Source organism: Carassius carassius, chromosome 38 (genome assembly GCF_963082965.1).
Source record: "Carassius carassius chromosome 38, fCarCar2.1, whole genome shotgun sequence".
Lineage (NCBI taxonomy): Eukaryota > Metazoa > Chordata > Actinopteri > Cypriniformes > Cyprinidae > Carassius > Carassius carassius.
Genome location: NC_081792.1, coordinates 2,348,586 through 2,372,222, shown reverse-complemented (window position 1 = coordinate 2,372,222; position 23,637 = coordinate 2,348,586). Strand labels below are relative to the sequence as shown.

At 38.6% G+C, this 23,637-nt stretch overlaps 2 protein-coding genes across 5 annotated transcripts in view; one reads left to right on the top strand and one right to left on the bottom strand.

Moving 5' to 3' along the window:
* mkrn2 (makorin, ring finger protein, 2) overlaps nucleotides 1-23,637 on the bottom strand; it is a 160,556-nt gene that overhangs the window by 125,912 nt on the left and 11,007 nt on the right. Inside the window, exon 8 of one of the 2 annotated variants that reach the window (XR_009426131.1) lies at nucleotides 22,949-23,186. Coding sequence is in view for 1 of the 2 variants with exons in the window: in XM_059528927.1 (XP_059384910.1) it covers nucleotides 23,031-23,186 (156 nt within the window). In the remaining variant the exon portion in view is untranslated. Of the gene's footprint in view, nucleotides 1-22,898; nucleotides 23,187-23,637 lie in introns of those variants that run through there. The other variant, XM_059528927.1, reaches the window with a different exon arrangement.
* raf1b (Raf-1 proto-oncogene, serine/threonine kinase b) lies at nucleotides 2,292-21,696 on the top strand. Of its 3 annotated transcripts, none has more exons than XM_059528921.1 (17): nucleotides 2,292-2,436; nucleotides 10,613-10,839; nucleotides 11,616-11,728; nucleotides 12,383-12,485; nucleotides 12,560-12,717; nucleotides 13,245-13,331; nucleotides 14,488-14,641; nucleotides 14,740-14,764; nucleotides 14,863-14,957; nucleotides 15,175-15,292; nucleotides 15,801-15,885; nucleotides 16,057-16,233; nucleotides 17,921-17,967; nucleotides 18,143-18,261; nucleotides 18,778-18,909; nucleotides 20,414-20,548; nucleotides 21,409-21,696. In XM_059528921.1, exons 2-17 carry the CDS (start codon nucleotides 10,642-10,644, stop codon nucleotides 21,544-21,546), a joined length of 1,884 nt encoding a protein of 627 aa, XP_059384904.1. In that variant the 5' UTR covers nucleotides 2,292-2,436; nucleotides 10,613-10,641; the 3' UTR covers nucleotides 21,547-21,696. The 3 variants fall into 3 exon arrangements, with proteins under 3 accessions (XP_059384904.1, XP_059384903.1, XP_059384906.1); XM_059528920.1 differs by lacking the exon at nucleotides 2,292-2,436 and adding an exon at nucleotides 6,058-6,215; XM_059528923.1 differs by lacking the exons at nucleotides 2,292-2,436; nucleotides 13,245-13,331 and adding an exon at nucleotides 6,058-6,215.

Here is a 23,637-nt window from a genome sequence, read left to right as displayed (position 1 = left end):
TGCCATTAATTTAGTGAAATTCAACACCCTTAGTGAAATATGATGATATTTAGTAATTATTATTTAAATCAGACTCATTTTTAAACTGTTTGTGATAAATCAAGATCTCAGGAAAATGTTCTAGGGCTTCAAATTAAAGGGCTTCATTGATATCATTCATGTCCACTGTAGAGGACACCAGGACTAACAGGACGTTTAGTACGCATTTCGGGAGACACAACAAGTGAACAGGGAAAGAAGTTAAATTAAAAAAAAAAAAAAAAAAAAAAAAATATATATATATATATCAGTATTCCTATGAAATATTAGATAGTATTATGAAAATCTTGCCAATTATTACTCCCATTATTACACTTATTTTTTCATTATATTGCCCCCAAAAATATGCAAATTAGATAGATAAACTGTGCTATTTTACACACATACTGCATAAACCAAAATTGTATATTAAATCATTCTGTTATATCTCTCATAACAGTTCATCTTCATACAAAGGTTGGTATAAAAGAGAAACATTTATTGGTGATTTAAAAAATCCCACTGTTTTTGCCTTTTCATATCTATTCATGTCTTTTTATAAAATAAAAAAGACATAGAATAACATATGAATAAAATATACATTTTCAAAAATGTTATTTTCCCATTTTATCTATGCATTAAACAATGTAATGACATGAAAAAATACTAAACTTACACACACACACACACACACACACACACAGGGCTGGCTAGTTAGTGATTACATGTAATCTGGATTATGTAATCCAATTTCAGATACTCATAATTAGAGAGATGATTACATAGTATTATTCACAAAATGGCAGTAAATTATTAATTTTATAATTTTATTTTATTGATTCCCCATAATTCTTCTTTCTTTTTTTTATAATTTCCATTCAAAAAATCCTCCTGTGTATCATAATGAGCTTTAGCTATGACTATATTCACAATAATGGTCCTGCAAATAAAGATGCAAACAATGCCTCAGAATTTGGGTGAGAAAAGCACCTCAGAAACAATTAGGCGATGTATGAAACACATGATTATGCAAGTTACCAGACACTGGTGATGTATATCTAACATTATGAAACGCGATGTCATCATCATTTCCGGCGAGCTTCAGTAGCTGTTGATTCGGGAGGTCTGGACAGAAATGTCTAAACCCTAATGCCATTGCTGTTTTCATGCTTGTGATGTTTGATCATATAATACAGGGATTCCAAGTGGTTTTGTCAGCCAAAACCCTTTAACACGAAATATGTACTTGAAATATATCAGAGGAAGTTAATATTTAAATTATTTAAAAAAATATTTTTCAATTTTCACATTAACATGCAGGTATGTGAATAAAATACTAATAAAATTACTAATACAGTTTAATCTGTAAGTAATCTGCCCAGCTCTGCGCAGACAGACAGACAGATACTAATGGCAAACTCCTACAATACACCCAAATAAATTATTCATGCTTGTGCATCCAGTAGCTCATGAATAGTTTTTTGGAATAAATAATACATATGGATTTTCCTCCATGCCTTTACTCCTCTAGCTGACCAACACAGATTTCTTCCATTTGCACGTCTCTTTACAACTTTTCCTGTATGCTTTTTATAGGAATGCACCTGTCAGGAGAAATGAGTGTGTGCGAGTGTGTGTGTGTGTGTGTGTGTGTGTGTGTGTGTGTGTGTGTGTGTGTGTGTGTGTGTGTGTGTGTGTGTGTGTGTGTGTGTGTGTGTGAGGGGGATTATACTGCTGTCCTGCAGGCTTTTATAGCAGAGTCGATTTACTGATGGAGCAGACTCTCATAATCAATACACTCAGAGCTGTGCTCATCTCTTTATCGTTAAGGTGGTTTGTATTTCTGGAGCTTTACAGCCCTGTATGCTTGTCAACATATATATAAAAAAAAGAATGATAAAAGTAAACTGAAAAAATGTTACTTTTATTGAATTGATAAAGAATATGATACGAAACAATCTCATGCTTGTGACTCTGATATAAATGATCAAACATAGGCTACAGACGTTTTTCCCAGTCTCTGCCATGAACGCATGCAATCTTTGTTTTGTCTATAGCCTGGTGCTATTGTCAGATGATGCAAGCTGGAGGGAGTACCTTAAGGTCCTGCTCTCCGTTCTCTCCGCCTACATCTCTGTGAGTGCATTTGAGATGCTCTGGGAGTTATACACAGACAGCCTCCATTTGACACTGATCCGCAGCTCAATAGCACACTGGGCCCATCTGTGAGCAGAAGAGGCGTTTCGCTGGATCTGTATTACAGGAGAAAAGGCCCAAGTTGTTTGGCTTTCCCCTGCTGTGGATGAATTAAAGATGGGGTTGAAGAGAAAGAGTCAAGCAGAGCATTTGATGGAATTATGGTTGGAAATGAGAAAATAATCTGACATGGATGGATTTCAACAGCCCTTCTTGATTCAGGTGAGTGACTGTATTTCTGGGGCCATTGTGGCCTAATGGTTAGAGAGTTGGACTTGTGTTTTTTGTCGGTTCGAGTCTCGGTGCAGGCAGGGGTTGTAGGTGTGTGGAGTGAATGTGAAGTGCTCTTTTGCACCCTTAAAACCAAGACAGGTGAGGCATTTGAGCGAGAACCGAACCCCCATCTGCTCCCCGGCGCTGCTGCAAAAATGGCTGCCCACTGCTCTGGGTGTGTTCACTACTCACTACTGCGTGTGCACTTGGAAGGGTTAAATGCAGAGCAGAAATTCTGAGTATGGAACACCATTCTTGCCTTCACTCTCTCTCTCTTAATTATTAATTATCTGAACAACTTAAGCTAAGATGGTGAGAGTGGTTGTACATTGATTGCTGTGAAGTAGCCTTTGTTTATCATCTTGTTTTAAATGTATAAAACACATAAAACTTGTGCTTTAAGGTATGCACATTGAATTTGTGCTGGTCATCATCCATTTTCTAATAGCAGCATAGGTAAAAACTGAACAGTTATGATTTTATGTGTAATATAGTGCTGCACTAAGATCTTTTTGCAGGTTATAATCTGTTAAATGCTTTATTTGTGATTGCCTGCAGTTTAACAATTGTTTTTCACCTGTAAAGTATGCATTCATTCAAATCATGAGGTAATGTGCTCCTATGGCCAAGTGATGGCACTGTTATCTCAGGAAAAAAATGTATCAGCTTGAAAATATACATATAATACAAGCAATATTAACAGCAAATAGCAGCACAAATCTGCACATATAAAAGTATGGGTGACAATATCCAATTTTGAACAGCACATTAAACAGACACTATTAAACTCTGGTGTTTGCTTCCAAAACTCTGGTTTGGTCTCATCTATCCATACAATTTGCATGCCATTTAAAGTTCGAGTAACACTGGGCAAACTGGAGGTGCATGAGTTTGTTGTTTGATGACAGTATATGGTTCTTTATTCCAGCCTGTTCTACACAAGCTGTGGTTATATCCTCTGGTTGTATAGTTTTGGAGACCTCAAGATTCTACTGGCCATGTCTCAAGTGGATCTTGCAGACTTAAAATTGCCCCAATGTGCATGTGTCTATTTGGTCCAAATGGGTGCCCCATTTGTCATTTGTGTTTGTTTGTCATTTTCGCAGTCCCTTTGCAGCCACTATCCTCTGTCGATGCACACTTCAGCAGACTTCCACTCAACTGTCAAAGTGGCTTTAGGTCACAAAAGTGTAAACTCAAGGGTTGTAAGCTCAAGGGTGTATAGGGTGCCATTTGAGACCCTACCGTCTGCAATCATCCAACAGATTGACTGGCCACTGGAACCATCCTCCTCCTCACTGTGTTTGAGGGCAATACAGGCAAATATCCACAAGAAGGATAACTGTTAACACATCCAGTTGATTTAATTCATTAGTTATTTCCCTGATAATGCAAATATGCTTTTTTTCAGCAGATTGCACCAATGCTTGTGCATTTCTGCCACCAACATGTGAGCCTTGAAGCACTAGCAGAGGAATCTGGTGTGCGTGTCGCCTTATATTGATACCCCAGTGAAACAGGAAGTCATGACTAACCATTTAAGTGTTCCTGATCACTAAGGGGAATTTAAAAACATACTGTATGAGCTGAACTACACTACATATTTACAGGAATGCAACTAATTGGGCCCCATGTTATTATTTCACTTTCACTGAAAAGAATTGTAATAAATAAATGTCTCCTGAAACGATACGTGTGAGAGAAGAATACTAACATTTTAAACAAACCGTTGCACAAACATCAGCACCTTATGAGACTTGCACTAGAGGTGACTGTCATGTGCTTCTGCATCACTACTGACACAATGCGCTTATGTTTACATCAAATTTGAACTCACAAACCTTCATTTGACAGCTTGGTCTAAAGCGATGGCTTATACTTTAAAATATGAGAGTTTTTCTTACACACAGCTATGGTTTTGCTTCAGAAGACTGGGCTTGTATGGATTACTGCTGTGTTGGTTTTGTTTGGTGTTTGGCTGACTGATGGTCCCATCCATTTGCATTATATTGACTCTCGGAAGTTCTATTTTGTATTTTTCTAGAAGAAAGTCATACATCGGGACAACGTGAGGGGGAGTAAATTATAAGAAATTGTAAATTTTTGGTGGAGTATCAGTTTACATTAATATAATTTACTAGCAGTGTTGGGGAGTCAAGGAATTAAAATTAAAAAATTTAATTAAATGTATGCATTTAGCAGACGCTTTTATCCGAAAGGCTATCAATTTTTTTAGCATGTGTTCCTGGGGAATCGCAGTGCTCTACCAATTGAGCTACAGGATCACTATTACATAATGTGATTACAAAATAAATGTAATTAGTTACAGTAATAAGGAAAAAAATTAATTAAATTACAGTTACCTTAATGTATAACACAATAACACACTGGGACCTGCACCAGACACTTTGTACAGCACTGGTCTGTTCACAACCTCATTCAACTACCTCTTCAGTCAGTTTAAATAAAGAACTGCTCTCTGAGATTTTTGACCCTTTAATCAGACTCAATAAACTCTTTTGCACAACAGTCATTATATCTGCACTGTTTGTTTACTTCACTGGTTTGCACTCTATCTGCCATGTGCCTTGTGCTGCTTTACTTATCTTTCTTTTTACATTACCTATTTGTATAGTTGTACTTTATATTTTATCTGTATTTAATCTTCTACTGTTAGTGTTATATGTATGCACCAAGGGTCTGAGAGTAACACAATTTCAATTCTCTGTATGTACTGTACATGTGGAAGAATTGACAATAAAGCAGACTTGACTTGACTTGACTTGAATACTACTGTAAGGTTAACCCTGTATGGTTTAAATGTTTGTAACAGTTGAAAAACATTAGAAATTTTGAAAAGTAATAAAAAAAAAAAAATCACATTTAATCAGTTGCATTACTTTATTTAAGTATAATCTGTAACCTATTACATTTCCAAAGTAATGTTCCCAGCACCGTTTACTGGTCTACTTTGTATGGAAGCCTTATTTCTGCCAAATCAAGATAATTGCTACTTTTTATCTCACAATTTTGACTTTATTTCTCAGAATTGTGAGATATGAAGAAAGTCAGAATTGCGGGATATAAACTCACAATTGCAAGAAAAAACGTAGAATTGCGAATTCATATCTCGCAAGTTTATTTATTTTTTTCTCACAATTGCAAGTTATAAAGCCAGAACTGTGAGAAATAAACTCGTAATTGCGAGAAAAAAACTCAGAATTGTGACTTTATATCTCACAATTTTTACTTTATTTCTCAGAATTGAGAGTTATCAAATCAGAATTGCATGATATAAACTCGCAATCACGAGTTATAAAGTCAGAATAGGGCGATATAAACACAATTCTGAGAGAAAAAAAGTCACAATTACCTAGTTTTATTTATTTTTTATTTAGTGGCGGAAACAGGCTTCCATAATTTTGTACCCAACACAGCTAAAAAATAAAATTTTATTTGAAAGCAACTATGTGTGCTGTGACTAGTCAATCTTGTATTGTGAACATCTTCAATTCATATTTTAATCCTACTAATCAAACTGCACATGAGTCATCTGGTACTGGAGTTTAGACGAGTCGAAACCTGGGCTGTTAAATGTAAAGTGAGCTTGCCATATCACGCGACTGCTTGAAGCGTTTGCCAAAAACAGCGATGCAGTTCGGCGCAGTTCGTCGCGTCGCTGCAGTGATGAAAATCATGGCGGATCAACAATTCAACAACTTTCTCTGGTGAGTAAAGCTCCGCTCTTTAGACCTGTCCAGGGTTTATTCGCGTCTCGCCGCTGATCGGATCAGTAACGTTACACATGTTCGCTGTTGCGTTGAAACATCATTCGCGGCTGTTATTGTTTGTTTGTGTGAAGCGTAACGTTATAATGGAATGTGTTAGTAAACACGGTTAAATCTATCAGAACAATCTAATCTTCCCCTTTCTTTCTCTCTTTCTTTCTCTAGTCGTGTAGTTAGTCCGCTGCGTGTCAGATCCAGCGAGAAGCTGTTTAAACGTCTCAAAGGACAACACGGACTTCGCTTGAAACTCATAACATTAGTGTGTTAGCGTTAGGGAAAATATCCTTTCTTGTGTCGGTAACTAATGTCAGGAGTGTACAAGAGCGGTTTATAATTTAACTGATATTAACAGTGTATCGAAACAGTTGAACGAATGAAGTGTAACTGTGTGACATGGATTATTGCCAGCATAAAATATTAACAAGCCTCTTCATTGTTCTCCAGTTTTTCCTCAAATGCACAAAAGTCTTCTCCGTTTGATCAAGTTTTTAGAACTGAAGCGTGTTAAAGATGTTAAATGTTTGTTTATAGAATTACCCGGATGTTCAAGACCTTTTAAAAAACACATAGGCTAATGTCTTTGGTATCTTGATTTTTTTCCTCAGTCTGCTGATTCATTAACATAATCCAGTTTCATGAAACCTTCTGAACTGTTCTGCATTTAATGCACAAGTACTGAATCTGCACGTTTGCACTGCAAACACGTCTGAATCCAAGCAAACTGATCTTATTGTGCTTCATGTGACTGATCTGTTCTGTTTGAGAGAAAGCAGGGCACACATTAGGCTATCAGCACTCATCTAAATGGCTTTAATTGTGCTGCTTTCTGATATAAACCTCTCTACTTGGCCTAAATAAGTCTTCTGAATATGGTTTTACAGACCTTTCAGTCTAAACAAGAATATTGCATTTCATTGCTTTTCTTTGAAATCCATAAATGTGGGCATTTTTAGTAGTCCTATTATAATAACAGTCATTATTTGACTTTTATCCCCAATGCACAGAGCCATATTTCAAGAATAGCTATTGATATAGAGATCATAAAATGAATAAATATTGAGTATTTTGAAAGAAAGCTTTGTTTAATTGGTGTTTTTAATGGCCAAAACTGTATTTTCACACTTAATGTATTGTATAACGCAATACATTTAAATCATATTATAAGATGCACACACAAACACCTCATTGGATAGCTTCGAGATATTGAAGTAACATTATGACATTTTTGAGCGTGTTGTAAAACTCACTTGTAGGTCTATCATTGAGATGGCATTGTTGGCTTCATGTGTGGTGCAGAGAGAAATATCAGGGAAGTTGTACAGAATGTTTTACTACAGACTAATTTGTGTTTCTCCCAGCCGGTGAGATCAGCAGTGAGTGTCTGTCTCTGATAGCTGCTCAGACCTGCTCGACAGGTTTCTGATGTCAGAACAATGGAGACCTAAAAAGGATCAGCAGGCCAGTGCAGTTAAACCCAACACAGTTACACAGTTACTTTCCGAGCGAGAACAGGTGGATATCGCTGTGGCTCATGCAAAAATTGGCTGTGAATACTGTGTGACTTGCGTGACTGGTATCGTGAGCTGGCCGCAGTTTGGACAAACCATCTGGACATGAGACATCATTGCCAGTTCTTCAAACACAGAACGGTTAGGAAGCCCAGAATAACAGTAATCCAAAAAGACTGTGGCTTTCATTCTACTGTAAGTCGTAATGGCTTCTTTTCAGACACTGTTACTGACAGGATATCTGTCACCATCTCTGCTCTTCTTCGCAGCAAAGACGTGCTGACTAATGTTTCTTGCAACAACAACAACAACGTGTCCTCTTCTTCAGATGTGCTGTTGGGTGTTTTATGTGTGTGTTTTGTCCTGAGAAGCGGTGGGAATAGTCTTGGCCTGGTGATTTACATATCACATGAGGCTCCCGTCGATCATCTGTTCTTAGCATTTTCAGGCAGTTGGATTTCTCTTTTAAGGTTTTCATTTTATAGCATTGTTATCAAGCTCAAAATTGGGCTTTTGTTCTTTGTTACAACGTTATGACTTCTGAGTGAATGCTTTAGATTCATAACCATCCTGGTTGGATGTTAATGTATAATAAATACATACGTTTATACTCCTTTTTGTTTTGCAGAAAGACTGCGCTTCTGTCTTTGATACAGCAGAAAGCAGAAGTGTGCTGTGTGAAATGCTAATCATTATCATTTTATCAGTATCATCTGAGGACTACTTGAATGTGGCTTGTTTAATTCTGTTCGGAGGACCCTGTCAGGGTTATTTGTCCTTGACTTATCAGGAGCTTCACTCACATGTTGCGAGCTGTAATAGAAAGACTGCATTACATGATATTAGATTCAGTCTTGACTTGTGGGTGACCTTGTTTAGAAACTGTATGCTGTGCTGTTTTGGAGGGTTATTGCTGCGAGTCACGTAGTCACATTACAAATACAATACCCACTTCAGAGTTGGCGGTACTATATGAGAGTAATGGATATAGGAAATGGTGTTTTAACCACATATTATAATTCAAGCCTTGTTTGTTAAAGATTTGTTTTACTCTCCCGCAGTCCATCCCAGATGTGGATGAGTTTGTTTCTCCGTCAGATTTGGAGAAATGTAGCATTGAATCAGTGTCTCATCAATGGATGCTCTGCAGTGAATGGGTGCCGTCTTAATGCTGGATTTGCTTCAGCTTCTGCCTTCTCCAGATGTTAACTGATGGACTTGAGTGCTGTGGATTGTGATGTTTTGACTCTCATTCTGACGGCACCCATTCACTGCAGAGCATCCATTGATGAGACACTGATGCAATGACACATTTCTCCAAACCTGATTAAGAAACAAACTCATCCACATCTGGGATGAACTGATAGTGAGAACATTTTAAGCATTTTGTGTGAACTTTTCCTTTCAGGTCCATTGTTTTGGCCATGATGGTCCCTGATTTCAGTCAAGTCAAGTCACCTTTATTTATATAGCGCTTTAAACAAAATACATTGCATCAAAGCAACTGAACAACATTCATTAGGAAAACAGTGTGTCAATAATGCAAAAATAGTGATAGTTAATAGTTATGATAGTTAAAGGCAGTTCATCATTGGATTCAGTTATGTCATCTCTGTTCAGTTAAATAGTGTCTGTGCATTTATTTGCAATCAAGTCAACGATATCGCTGTAGATGAAGTGTCCCCAACTAAGCAAGCCAGAGGCGATATCGGCAAGGAACCGAAACTCCATCGGTGACAGAATGGAGAAAAAAACCTTGGGAGAAACCAGGCTCAGTTGGGGGGCCAGTTCTCCTCTGACCAGACGAAACCAGTAGTTCAATTCCAGACTGCAGCAAAGTCAGATTGTGCAGAAGAATCATCTGTTTCCTGTGGTCTTGTCCTGGTGCTCCTCTGAGACAAGGTCTTTACAGGGGATCTGTATCTGGGGCTCTAGTTGTCCTGGTCTCCGCTGTCTTTCAGGGATGTAGAGGTCCTTTCTAGGTGCTGATCCACCATCTGGTCTGGATACGTACTGGATCCGGGTGACTGCAGTGACTCTCTGATCTGGACACAGACTGGATCTGGTGGCCACGGTGACCTCGGAACAAGAGAGAAACAGACAAATATTAGCGTAGATGCCATTCTTCTAATGATGTAGCAAGTACATAGGGTGTTATGGGAAGTGTTTCCGGTTCCGGTTTACCTAATTAATGCAGCCTAAAAATCCTTTAACGGATTTGGATAATAAAAGCATATTAGTATGTTATGTGTATGCCAGGTTAAAGAGATGGGTCTTTAATCTAGATTTAAACTGCAAGAGTGTGTCTGCCTCCCGAACAATGTTAGGTAGGTTATTCCAGAGTTTGGGCGCCAAATAGGAAAAGGATCTGCCGCCTGCAGTTGATTTTGATATTCTAGGTATTATCAAATTGCCTGAGTTTTGAGAACGTAGCGGACGTAGAGGATTATAATGTAAAAGGAGCTCATTCAAATACTGAGGTGCTAAACCATTCAGGGCTTTATAAGTAATAAGCAATATTTTAACATCTATACGGTGTTTGATAGGGAGCCAGTGCAGTGTTGACAGGACCGGGCTAATATGGTCATACTTCCTGGTTCTAGTAAGAACTCTTGCTGCTGCATTTTGGACTAGCTGTAGTTTGTTTATTAAGTGTGCAGAACAACCACCCAATAAAGCATTACAATAATCTAACCTTGAGGTCATAAATGCATGGATTAACATTTCTGCATTTGACATTGAGAGCATAGGCCGTAATTTAGATATATTTTTCAGATCAGTTTTGTTTGTGAGGTCATGTCATTTCTATTTGTTCTGTTCTCGTGCCAGATTATTGAAGTCTGCTGCTGCCCGCTGTGATGGAGCCTGTTCAAGGGGCCTTGAAGAGCATCAGTCATGGGTTTGGATGCAAAGACTTGGTGTTTGAAGAATCCTGCATGTCTCCCACCATTCTCAAGAGCTTCCCCTACCGGAGATTATCAGATGACGGGAGAATCCCAGACTCCAAAACTAGCAGCACAATCCGCGTCTACCTGCCCAACAAACAGCGGACTGTGGTAACAATAAATAATCCTTGTTATCTTCAAACACTTTAGGTGATTGTTTGACACAATACGATGAGCTTATCCGGATGAAGACTTAGGCTACGTTTACATGACAATGCTGTAGTCAAAAATGGAGAAGTTTTTCCCTCACGTATACACAACGTTTTCAAAATGATTTCCGTTTACACATATCGACGAAATCGGCCAAAAACACTGTATTACGTATGCCAGGCCAGTAGCTGGTGCAGTCACCCTGTGAGTAAACACTACCTGAGGGAAGTGACGATTATATGATGTGTCTCCGCTGTTGGTTGTAATATTGGTGAAGCTAATCCATACTTGAGCAAACTCTTGAGCAGCATCAACAGTACCATGTACTCCTCCGTTGTTGTGTATGTTTGTTCGCGTTTGCCTTTAAAATCAACACATATGGCACGTCTACATACCTAACACGTACTACACACGCGCATGACATCACCGTTTTCAAAGTTTCCACAGAAACAATAATGGTGAAGTTTTCAAAAACCTGCACTTTGAAACCCGTTTTCAGTCCCCAAAATGATGTTGTCATGTAAATGGCCCCTTACACTATAAGCGCCATCATGAATAAGCAGTTTGTTATTACAGATTCCCAAAGTGATTGTCAATATAACGTCAAAGATGCAGCCTGGATTGTTCCTTTCTTAATGTTGTTCTCATCTACACAACCTAACCCTAACCCTTAACATGCTTGTTCACAGCTTTCACTTCAATTTAAGGGATAAAATGTTAAACTTGTGTTGTAATAGGTGAATGTGCGACCAGGTATGACGCTACGCAACTGCCTAATCAAAGCCCTGAAAGTCCGTGGACTTCAGCCAGAATGCTGTGCTGTTTTCAAGCTGCATCGAGAACATTCATTGTAAGTTGTGGCCTCTGCTGTTGTGAGCTTGCAGTCTGAATTGAATGAGACAACAGAGTTTATCACCTTATCCTCTCTGTTTGCAACATGCAGTTCCAATTAAAAAGTTGCAAATGTGTTGAACCCAAATTAATAAAGTATTTTTGCCAGTGATTATCAGAAAACTTTCAAGTGAAAATGTGTTTTTACAGAACAATGTAAAATAATTACGAATGAAAAAATGCATTGTAACTGATAATGCTGGATTTTGGTATAGACCATTTTACAAGCTCACATGATCTGATTCTGATTCATTTGGGAATTACTGGGATATCCTGGAGGAAAACCTCAAGTAAAGGCTTCCACACTACAAAACTGTTCTCCTGGAGAGGCCAACTCCGAGTACAGATCCCGGGCCGGTTTATGAGTGAACTAGTAAAAGTGTCCCATCATGATCTCCATGTAACCTGACTGAGCTAGAGCAGTTTTTCCAGAGAGATTGTAAGAACATCGCAGTGACCAGAGCAAATCTGATATCTAAATATGACTTAAAGGGGCATGAATACTTATGAAAAAATTATTGTGTGTTTAATATCTGAAATAATCAAGCTCAAGTTGGTTTAATTTTGGCCCTGCAAGTGAATGTGATGAAATCGCATCATTCTTTTTGTTCAGTAAAAAGTTGCGCATGGATTGGAGCACTGATTCTACCTCACTGGTCGGAGAGGAGTTGCTGGTTGAAGTCTTAGATCACGTACCCCTGACTACACACAATTTTGTGAGTTCCCATAATGTGTTTAAATCGAGCCATTGTTGTCTTTACAACTTCTCTAATGACCATCCCCTTCACAGGTACGAAAAACCTTTTTGAAGTTGGCCTTTTGTGACATATGTCAGAAGTTTCTTTTGCACGGCTTCAGATGTCAGACGTGCGGCTACAAGTTTCACGAGCACTGCAGCACCAAAGTGCCCACGATGTGTGTGGACTGGAGCAACATCAGACAGCTCCTGTGAGTGTTCATCAACCCATACTCCTGCATTGTCACGCTCCATGTCTACACAGGGCTACTGTCGTGTAAATATCAGGCTTTTAATGTTAAAAATTCTGATTTCCAGACCTAGAAAAGGAAATACATTTGTTTATGCACATTCTATTATAAAATGTAACCAGTGCTGCTTTTGTGTAATGTGCCATTTCATAACTTTTTTTAAATATTTTTTTATATATTCCTCTGTTGAAAAGAATATAGACATGTAGATGTAGTTCAGGGGAAGTCTCTTGATGCACAGAAAGAGTTTTGCATAGAGGCCCTCATACTGTGAGCTTTGTAGATGTCTATCAATGAAAATCAGGTAATGCACGGTACAAAGGTCCATTCTTCTGCTGCTCGTACTGGTCACAAAGCCCTCCTTCATTTAAAAACAAAACTGTTTTCTAAGATTAAACCACTCATTAGTCCTAAAATTAGACATGGTATAGCTGGGAGAGAGTTTGTAATTTAATGTAAGTTGATTGAGTGGCCGTGTCCTTCTCCAGGCTGTTCCCCACTCCCGGAGAGAACGGGACTCCATCACTCCCTCCCCTCTCATCCCGTCGCATGCACAACTCTAAATTCTCCTTCAGGTAAATATAGCCTGTTTCTATATTTACCTCAAATGCAGTGAACTGACTCGACAAGTCCTCTGAAAATCAAAGCGTGTCAAGACGTCGTCACCTCATTTTTCTTCTTCCTTGGATTTATGGATGATGCTTGTAGTTCGTGTTAAAGCATTTTTCCTTACACCGTTTTGTCAGCTTTATATTATAAACGGCCACATTAATCTCAAAATGTTGGATGCTGTTAAAATATTTCACTAATAATACATAAAATTAATACAAAATTAAGTCATATTTTCCCATTTAGCATTGAAATGATTGGCCTTAGAAAGCCCTGCCCAGGTGGAGGAACACAACTCGATCAAGATCTATAGGGATGATCCATCTAGAGAAACTCATCACAGAATATCATTTGATCAATAATTCACTTCCAGTGGAAGTACACTAGGCCAACAACCATTAAAATGTGCACTGTTTTAGAAGTATATGCACTGCACATTAGAAGACGTTGCTGGCACGAGACTCTTGCGATAAGATCTCTTGCTGGCCTTCTCTGTGTAAACTTGCACCCAGTTTTGCAACTTGTTATTTTTTCCTGTTTTCATGATGACGTAAATCTATTTCGTAACTTTCACACCAAATGCACACTGGCTGATGTGTAGATGATGATTTTTTTCTCTTCGCCAGTCAAGATCGAAGCAATTAAAAAAAATGGGCTAGTGGCACTTGATCTTCTTTAGTCTTGCTATAACTGTTTTGACGTTAGGTTCACAATGTTTTTATTTTAGAGCACCGCCTGTGATGGAGGATTTTTGTAGGCCTACCTTATGTTAGCATCACACTTGTTCCTCTGCCAAAAAACCAATAGGTTTTTTTTCCCCATTGCTCTGGAACCAACAAAAGTTTATGATGCTCACCATAAACCCACTGACTTCAGGACGATGTAACCGTAAGTGCTAAAATGCATCTCGTTTCTGGGTTTTGGCCTAAAAAAATACACCATCCCTCCAACACTCTATAATATTTAGTTCTATATATTGCAAAGTTTTATATTATAAAGATGCTGTGCTGTGAAAGAAGTGAATTTACACGGACAGACTTGGGTCTAAACGCATCCGGAGCCCTGTGAGAAAACAAACACTCCTACTTGCTAAGATTCACTGACATATGAACACTTTTCTAGTCCCTATCACAGATACTCAACGCCAAATGCTTTAAACTACATCACCCCCATGCCGTCCCCGGGAGTTTCTCTCAGTCATAAAGTGCTGTCCACGTCCACCCCCAACGTCCACATGGTGAGCACCACCCAGCCGGTCGATGAAGCTGCCTATCAGGTGATACTCCAGCGCTCTCTCTTCTGTCCTAAATTCAGTTCTTTATCCTCTCTCAAAACTTCCATATGCTAAAATAGTGCTTCCCTCTTCACTCCTAGGAAGCCTTAGGGCGGGATGAATCCGGTAAGGGGATTTTCAGAACTTTTCTTTAGGTTTCATAGCAAAGCCAAGGCTGAAATGTCTTCTTACATATCCCGTTTTTGTGTCACATTTATTCACAGGAAGCCCTCAAAGTCAGAGCCCGACGGAGTGGTCCAAAACCCCGGCTCCAGCTCACAAGGAGAAACACTCAACTAATGCTCAGGAAAAACGCATTGTAAGCGCCACTTTTTACTTTGCTTGAGACACGCTAGAATGACAAATCAGACTATTAACAATATCAAATTCGTTTCTGCAACAAGTTTGGCTCCGTTTCTTGCTACTCCAGTTTAAACAGTTTCACTCTGAGGAGAATGAAAAATCATTTTGAAACGGTGCATGCCATTTCCGTCAGCATTAGCTAATGTGCGCGTGGTTTGTTTACTGGTCACTAGCGTCCTCGAGAGAAGAGAGATTCTAGCTACTATTGGGAGATCGAGGTCACTGAGGTGGTTCTGCACTCCAGGATCGGCTCAGGGTCTTTTGGCACAGTTTACAAAGGGAAGTGGCACGGTAAGGGTTCCTCCTCACCTTTAATTGATGTGTGGTGGTCACGCAGGGGCGCGTGTAATGGCATCCAACACATCCAGTGAAAATTATGTCTTTGAGTGTTTTGTATTTAACTCTATAAAGCTGTTTTGTTATGAATAATCTGATCTTTGTGACCAAGTTCCAAAATAAAAGTCACTAATTATTAAAGTGCCCCCATTAGGCCATTTTGGATATTGCCTTTCATACAGTAGCTGTAATCTGCAAAGTTGTAAAGCTGAAAGTGCATGATATATAGAGTTGCTGTCTTTCGAAAGAAAGGATAGACTCTGAACAGACTAAACAAATCATCAGTAATGAAAATCCCACTTCGGCCAACACACTCTTCATTGGGCGCACTAAGTGTTGTAATTAATTATTACAACGTTGACACAATTTAGCTAAAATGGTGATTTTTGGTAGACCGGTTTAGACCAACAGAAATCCTGCTTGCTTGAGTAAGTTTAAGTGATTGTATTTCATGATTTTTCAGGTGATGTTGCTGTGAAGATTTTAAAGGTCATGAATCCCACACCTGAGCAGTTACAGGCCTTTCGCAATGAAGTAGCTGTTCTCAGGTAAACCACAAAAGGGAAACCTCAAATTATTTGTAGTGAAATTATTACATTTATAACCCAAACAAAAAAAGCGAGTTTGAGAGAAACATTTGCATTATAACCTTGTCATGTGTTGCTAGCGTCTGTTAAACACTGGCCAAGCAGCTGAAGTGGTTTCTGTCATTGCTACAGGAAGACCAGGCATGTCAATATCGTTTTGTTTATGGGATACATGACCAAGACAAACATGGCCATTGTGACGCAGTGGTGTGAAGGAAGCAGCCTCTACAAACATCTGCACGTGCAGGAGACCAACTTCCAGATGTTTCAGCTGATCGACATCGCCAGACAGACGGCTCAGGGCATGGAGTGAGTGTTTCAGAGAGCAAACTGACTGTAGTTTATACCGATCCTGCTGATCAAACACAGCTGAACACAGCTCAAAGGCACGTGTGTTGCAGCTAGGGGTGTGTGATAATATCGTAATTGTTGTTTAAATGTTACGCGATTTGACATTAGCGAGTGTATCACATAAACACACCCAGAGAGTGCAGACAGACAGTAAATGTAAATCTAAATCTCATAGTTCACGCTTTCACTGCGTGATTTAGTCTTAAAATATTCTGAGATATTTAGAATTTCACCAAAATTCCAGGGTTAAAAACATCCCCGTCTTTATTTATATCACCTGATATAATGTCACACAAAGAGTAGAGTTTTTTTTTTCTCCAAATATCACAATTGCAAATGTGACATTGATTTGATGAACAGTTCAATAAATTAAGAAGTTAATATCAAGTGACTTGCATTTTAGACACAACAGTTCCTGTTTTTGCTCTATTTCGTCAACGAAAACCGTTTCAAACATGCCACAGCAGAACTGCTTTGCGTCTCTGAGCAACACAAGTGTTTCGTTACTGAATCAGTCAGCACTTTGAACAAATCGGTTGAATGAATGACTCAATGATTCACTCGTACAGTGAGTTTAGCTTTATATTTAAAATAGATTTTCCCAAAATATCAGCTGATTATCATTATAGACAAATATCAAGATATTATTTTTTGTAGTTGTAGCAGGGTTGGCTGGCTCTGATCTAAACCAGCGTTTCTCAGCCCTACGCTTGCAACCGTAAACACTGTTATTTGCTAAATGCAAATTATAACATGAAGCTAAGCAAATGCTCTTGTATGGTTGGGATAGGAAAATTAACAGACTTATCAACTTCCAAAACGTCCATGCCTAAGCTGTTTTGTTGTAGATGTCAAAGGCTGTGCATCTAATGAATTCAACAGTATATTGGTGTAAATGGTAAACTGATAGAAGACAGTGAACAACACAGAAGAGCCGTCTGACGTGACATCATCCTCCAAAGCCATCAACAGAACTGCACACAGTGAACAAAATGCAAACCAGAATATACAAAATATTAATGACTTTTAAACCTATTGCTTTGAAAATATATACTACCATTCAAAAGTTTGGGGGCAAAAATGTTTGACCTTAATAAAGACCTTTTCAAATCAATGCTGTTATTTTATATATCAAGCTTTTATATATATATATATATATCTTTTGAACTTTGTATACATCAAAGTATAATGAAAACATATATAATAATATAATTTTAACGAAATAAATGCAGACTTGGTGAGCAGAAGAGCTTCTTCTTACCAATCCCGAACATTTGAACAGTAGTGTATATGATTCTTAATGCATTTGATCCTTTCAGGCGTTGTGTTGGAAAGGACCTGCAGTATTTGTAGTGTAACACAATTAAGACTGCAGAGCACAGCACGCTGTCAGTGTTTGACAGCATCGTATATTTTCGGTGGCAGATTTGCATTTTGAGAGCATGATACCGATCAGCTATTTATAGAAATGGGACCAGGTTTTAAAATAGTACAGCAGAGGTGGGTGTTTATGTGTAAACTCAGAGGTGGTTTTGTCAGTTAACACCTGACGGTTTTCTCTAGCATTATGATGATAATGCCAAATATATACAGAATGTAACCTTTAAAGGTTTTCTAACAACTCTTCATGTCTTTTGTCTTCTAGTTACCTTCATGCAAAGAATATCATCCACCGAGACATGAAGTCAAATAGTATCTTTTACAAACATCTTCTGAATTGTACTTCCTTTTATTTCAGCATTGCATTGATTGAAGTGGTGAGCCATTGCTGCTACAGCAGTCTCTATAGAGAAGGTTAATTTTGGTGCTCACCCCGACAAATGAATCTAGTGCTCACGCTGTCAGAAATGCCCTTAACGGAGCTCAGATATCTTCCTGCATGAAGGGTTGACGGTGAAGATTGGTGATTTTGGTCTGGCCACAGTGAAGGCGCGGTGGAGCGGCTCTCATCGGGTGGAGCAGCCGTCCGGCTCCATTCTGTGGATGGTGCGTCAAAAGTTCAGCCAAAGATTGGTGAAATGTGTCCCCCTGAGGCCATCCAACATCAGGATGAGATCGTTTCTTCATCAGGTTTGGAGAAATGTAGCACTGCATCAGTGTCTCATCGATGGATGCTCTGCAGTGAATGGGTGCCGTCAGAATGAGAGTCCAAACGGCTGAGAAAAATGTTAATATTAACACTTCTTCCACTGGAAAAGTCCATTATTGGAGGTATTGGAGTTAAAAACATCTTAATGCTGGATGTGTTTCATCTTCTGTCTTCTTCAGATGTTAACTGCTGGACTGGAGTGCTGTGGATTATTGTGATGTTTTTATCAGCTGTTTGGAATCTCATTCTGACGGCACCCATTCACTGCAGAGCATCCACTGATGAGACACTGATGCAATGCTACATTTCTACAAACCTGATGAAGAAACAAACTCATCCACATCTGGGAAGGCCTGAGTACCAGTGTTTTATGTAATACTTTCTGAATCTCTTACTGACGCTGATGTTTTTAGGCTCCTGAGGTCATCCGGATGCAGGACAACAATCCTTACAGTTTTCAGTCGGATGTGTACTCGTACGGTGTTGTCCTGTACGAGCTGATGACAGGAGAACTGCCTTATTCTATGATTGCAAATAGAGATCAGGTACAGTGACACTATCCTTCTATAGATCATGAGACCGTAATCTACCTGTTCACCATGCATGCAATAAAACATGGGTTTGACTTCCAGAATCCTGCTTACAGGCTTCTTATGCAGTTCGGAAAAGTATGGAAGTTGATTTTGCTCATTTCCAGGTCTGGAAAAGTATGGAAAAAAAAGAAAGCATAGTATGGAAAAAATATCTGAATTTCCAGCCCTCATTTAGCTTTCAATAATAAAGTGATTAATTTAATGAAAAAAAAAAAGTATCATGCAAGAAGTGTGTTTTCATGGCAGCTGTTCAGTGATTCTGAATGAATGCACTTTTTCATTATGCAGGTTTTTTTCTCCGGATATTCTTAGCACCGTATTACAAAGCCTCTAAAAGGACCTTTGCAAAAATCTAGAATATACAGACTTTGGAGCGTGCACACAGCTGTATTGTGCCATCGGTCCGTTCATCTCATGTTCTCTGCAGTACAGAGGATGTTGAACTGGACATAAGGCCTTGATATCAGAGGTGCTTCCCAAGGAAATAGATCTATTAATTCATCCATGCTCTCGTTTTCTTCATGATAAGATGACAGTGATGCACAGAGGAAAGTGGTTATAATATATAAAACTAGACAAAATATTCCCATGGATAGTTTCGTGAGGGCACGAAAAACTTTCTTGTGTGCATGCAAAATCTTGTATATATGCAAGAAAATCAATAAAAAAGAAATTCAGAAATATTCACAGATGAGTGTACTATATACCAAATATAAATCTAAAAATAATGCTGTATTTATTTATGGATTTATGTTAAATATGTTCTAAAAAAGTCTGCTGAATTCGAGCCTGGACACATTACACTTTGAAATGGAAAACCCGTAGAAATCTATTCTTAGGAAGATTTTTTTTTACAGACATTATTTTTATGACAGTTAAGTACATCTGCAACAGTCTAGTGAAGTAGATCCTAAACTAATCTTAACTAGATCCTGGGCGTCTGAGCGTGTGTGTTTGACCTGGAGTACAGCGCTGGCTCAGATTGAGGCTTGTGCTCACAGCAGCGTGACTCTCAAATGTGTTTGGCACTGATCCTGAGCGCTCCGGAGCCCTGCTGCTAAATTTAGGAGCCCAAAGGCTAAAGGTCCATTTAAAGCACCCTCACTGCTTGTGTAGCCTATTGTTTAATGGTGAGGTGAAACGAAGGCCGTCATTTTAGTTTTCCACTGTTTTTATCTCAGAAATCATTATGCAGTGTTTAAGAGATGCAGATTCAAAACCAGGGATTCTCACTCAAAATATTACATGACTCCTGCATGCAATATGTCCTGCATTATTTGTTACAACTGATTTGTGTAAGAGAGGCGTACTATTGCTTTTCTAAGACATCACATTCAGTGCAGGAAGTAAAAGAGACTTGCATTGAAAGAGAGCAGATGATCATCCTAATCACGCTGTGTATAACATGTCAGAATCTAGTTCCTGTTGTAGTTGTTCCCTGTTGCTTTGTCTGCAGATCATCTTTATGGTGGGGAGGGGCTATCTGACCCCTGACCTCAGTAAACTCTACAAGAGCTGTCCTAAAGCCATGAAGAGGCTCGTCGCCGACTGCATCCAGAAGTGTAAAGACGACCGGCCGCTGTTTCCACAGGTGAGCGTCGCTCTCCAGGCCAGTCCCCTGAACTCAAAGCCTCTTTTGCTGTTAGTTTACACCCCTTTCATGACTATTTCCCACAAATTATTCTCTTTACTCTACATTTACTCTGCACTACATCATATTACATAATATACAGTGTTTGTTCTTAAAAACTATTTTAAATGTACAACAATAAATGTTACACTTAAACTTAAAAACAAGACAAAAAAAAAACAGCCATGTGAAATGTGTAGTATTTTCCCCAAAATACATTTGGATCTGCTTGTATATAATGGCCTATGGTAATAATAACTGCAAATATTATGTTAATGACAATGCATCTTGTAGTCTAATTCTCGATTAGTTATTAATAATGTGTCAAAAAGCAGAAATAATAATTTATCAGAAAGAAATAATCTGTATCCGTGTCATAATAAAACGTCAGTGTCTGTTGATCTAAAATCTTAAATGTAAATAATATATCATTTTTCAATTCGGTGTCTTAACTGTAAATAGTGGTATATTGAATATTTTTTTTTAATATTAGTTATTAATATTATTAATCAGTTTTTTATAATTATGGTGTTGGTAATGTTCTTGTTTTGTTAGATTCACCTTGTTGCGGTGTAAAAATTATTTTTTTCTTTTTGACATTTTTCTACTTCAAAATTTCATGTTTAATTCAGTGCATTACTTGCCATTTCTTTCTAATCATTTGTGAAATTTACTAGCGATTTCTAAGTGAAAGTTGTAAATCCAGCACTTTTTTTGTGGTCATTTATGATGCTTAGATTTATTGATAAACTGTAGCTGTTGACGGTGTTTAATAAGGATGTTTTACTGCATTGACATGATTTATGTGATGTCTTTTCTAGATCCTGTCCTCGATTGAGCTGCTCCAGCACTCGCTCCCCAAAATAAACCGCAGCGCGTCCGAGCCGTCGCTCCACAGAGCCTCGCACACCGAGGACATCAACGTCTGCACGCTCGCCCTTTCCTCCGCCTTCAAGTGAAGCCACGCGTCAGGGACAGCCGAGCGTCCAGGGGTTGATGTCTGAGCTTTGTTTAGTGTATAGTGTGTGTTAACGTGAGACTCGAGCTGGCTGAGCAGCTGATAGCACTTTCTTCACGCGGCTCACGCTTTGATTGCGTCTGGCTTGTATCGCAGCGTTTGGAGAAGCATCCCTCATCACACTTGTATATATTCCCGAAGTGCCAGTGTGAACGTGGAGCGGCTGGTGTTTTATATCAGACATCATCTAAACAAGCACAAGGTGCAGGGAGCACTTTATGATCCTGTGTCTAGACGTCTCTTTGACTCGTGTATGTTACAGAAATCAAAGCAAGAAGAGGGTATTAACGTTATTATCAGACTTATTAGGGATTCTTTCTTCTTTTTCCTTCGGCTTTTAGTGCTTGTCATGGAGAATTAACTTGTAAACTTGACAGATTGTTTATTCATTGTATTTTAATAAAATTAAGTTAAATACACCACACCAGCTTGGTTTTTAAATGATTTGTGCTTCGTATGAAGCTTTGAGTAGTTGATTCTTGAGTTGGTTTAAGCCTTTGAGAGTTTGATTCAGAGAATTACTTGCATTTCTATTGAAACGGTGTGAACCCTTAAAACAAGTTTTCATAAAAAACAATCACCAAATTGGTGCTTTTAAACATCTGTTCATCCATAATGCATGAGTAAGTATTTGTCACAATTTCACACAAATAGTAGAGTTGACTGCATTCTTAAATTCAGTGCTTCAAGTCTACTTTTTTCCCCGTCAAACATCAAAGCATTCATGTTTCTATCATAAACACATAAGCCTGCTTAAATATATATTAAGAGGTGAAGCACCTCCTTTCCCCAAACCAGTCATGAGGATATAGTGTGCACCATATTAGTGCCCTTTACAGCTGGTTATTATCATAAGCAGAGTTTGAAGGAATTCTATAGAGGTTCAGTGTATTTGTGCGATTGTTTCAAAAACACCCAGGCCAGTCGTTCACTAAACGCTTTATTACACTCCCTCCAGCGTCACTCAACAATACACTTGAGAAAACACAATATAATAACCCATGATCAGATGAGTGAATTCAGCACAATGATATCAGAACTAGAATCAAGACGCTCGCTCCGTTCACGGGTGTCAGTGGTTACCCTTTTTTTTTTTACCACAGCAATATTGCATGATGCCCAAAAGTTATAAAGTTATGAATATGTTATCTGAACTAAGCGTGACAATCACTAATTTAATTTTTTTGTTTGTTTTTACACTAAACTGTGTTTCTGTAATACACTTCACACACTATTTGAGTGCATCTGAAAATTTATTTTAGTAATGTTTTCATCATACATTCGTCTTCAATGCAATATTGCAGCCTACAGCCACCACCCAGGTGCTTTAACTCCATATTCACATGATGCAGTAAATGCTGGAGCACCTGTGGCTGAGCTGTGGACGCAGGGTCGTGGGCCGGATGTTTGAGGAGAGTCGTGTGATCAGTGTGAGGCGGCCGTGTCGCTCTGGTCTCCGTCTCCGGCTCCTGACAGCTGCATGAAGAGCTCGCCCAGCTCATTGACCTCGTCCTCGTCCTGTGGCGTCCCACGATGCTCACGCTCCTCGATGAAGTCCCACAGACGCACCGAGTTCAGAAACTGAGAGAGAGAGAGAGAGAGAGATATTACACTTGTGAAGTATTTCCACGGACACATCTAGCACTAGCTTCATTTCACACACCAGTGCATCATCAGCAGTGGTTTCCATCCAAATCTGGGGATAATAAACATCATCTCCATCCAACGAGTCAAAGAGGACAAACTCAACCTTTCCTGATAAACTAAATCTCACTAAAAGGTTTTCTGTTTCCTACGGTTTAACATTACGTACTAAACTAACTAGAACTAAATAAACTAAAGCCAATTAAAAGTATACAGCCATATTACGAAAAACTACAAAATGACAAACATTTAATTCTAAATATTAATAAAAACTATAATGGTATGTCAGTGATACTTCAATAACACTGCTATCAATAGCATGTTATTTTATATTTCAACTGGTCTTCAGTGTAATATTGATTAAACTGATAGAAAGCGCCTTAACGTG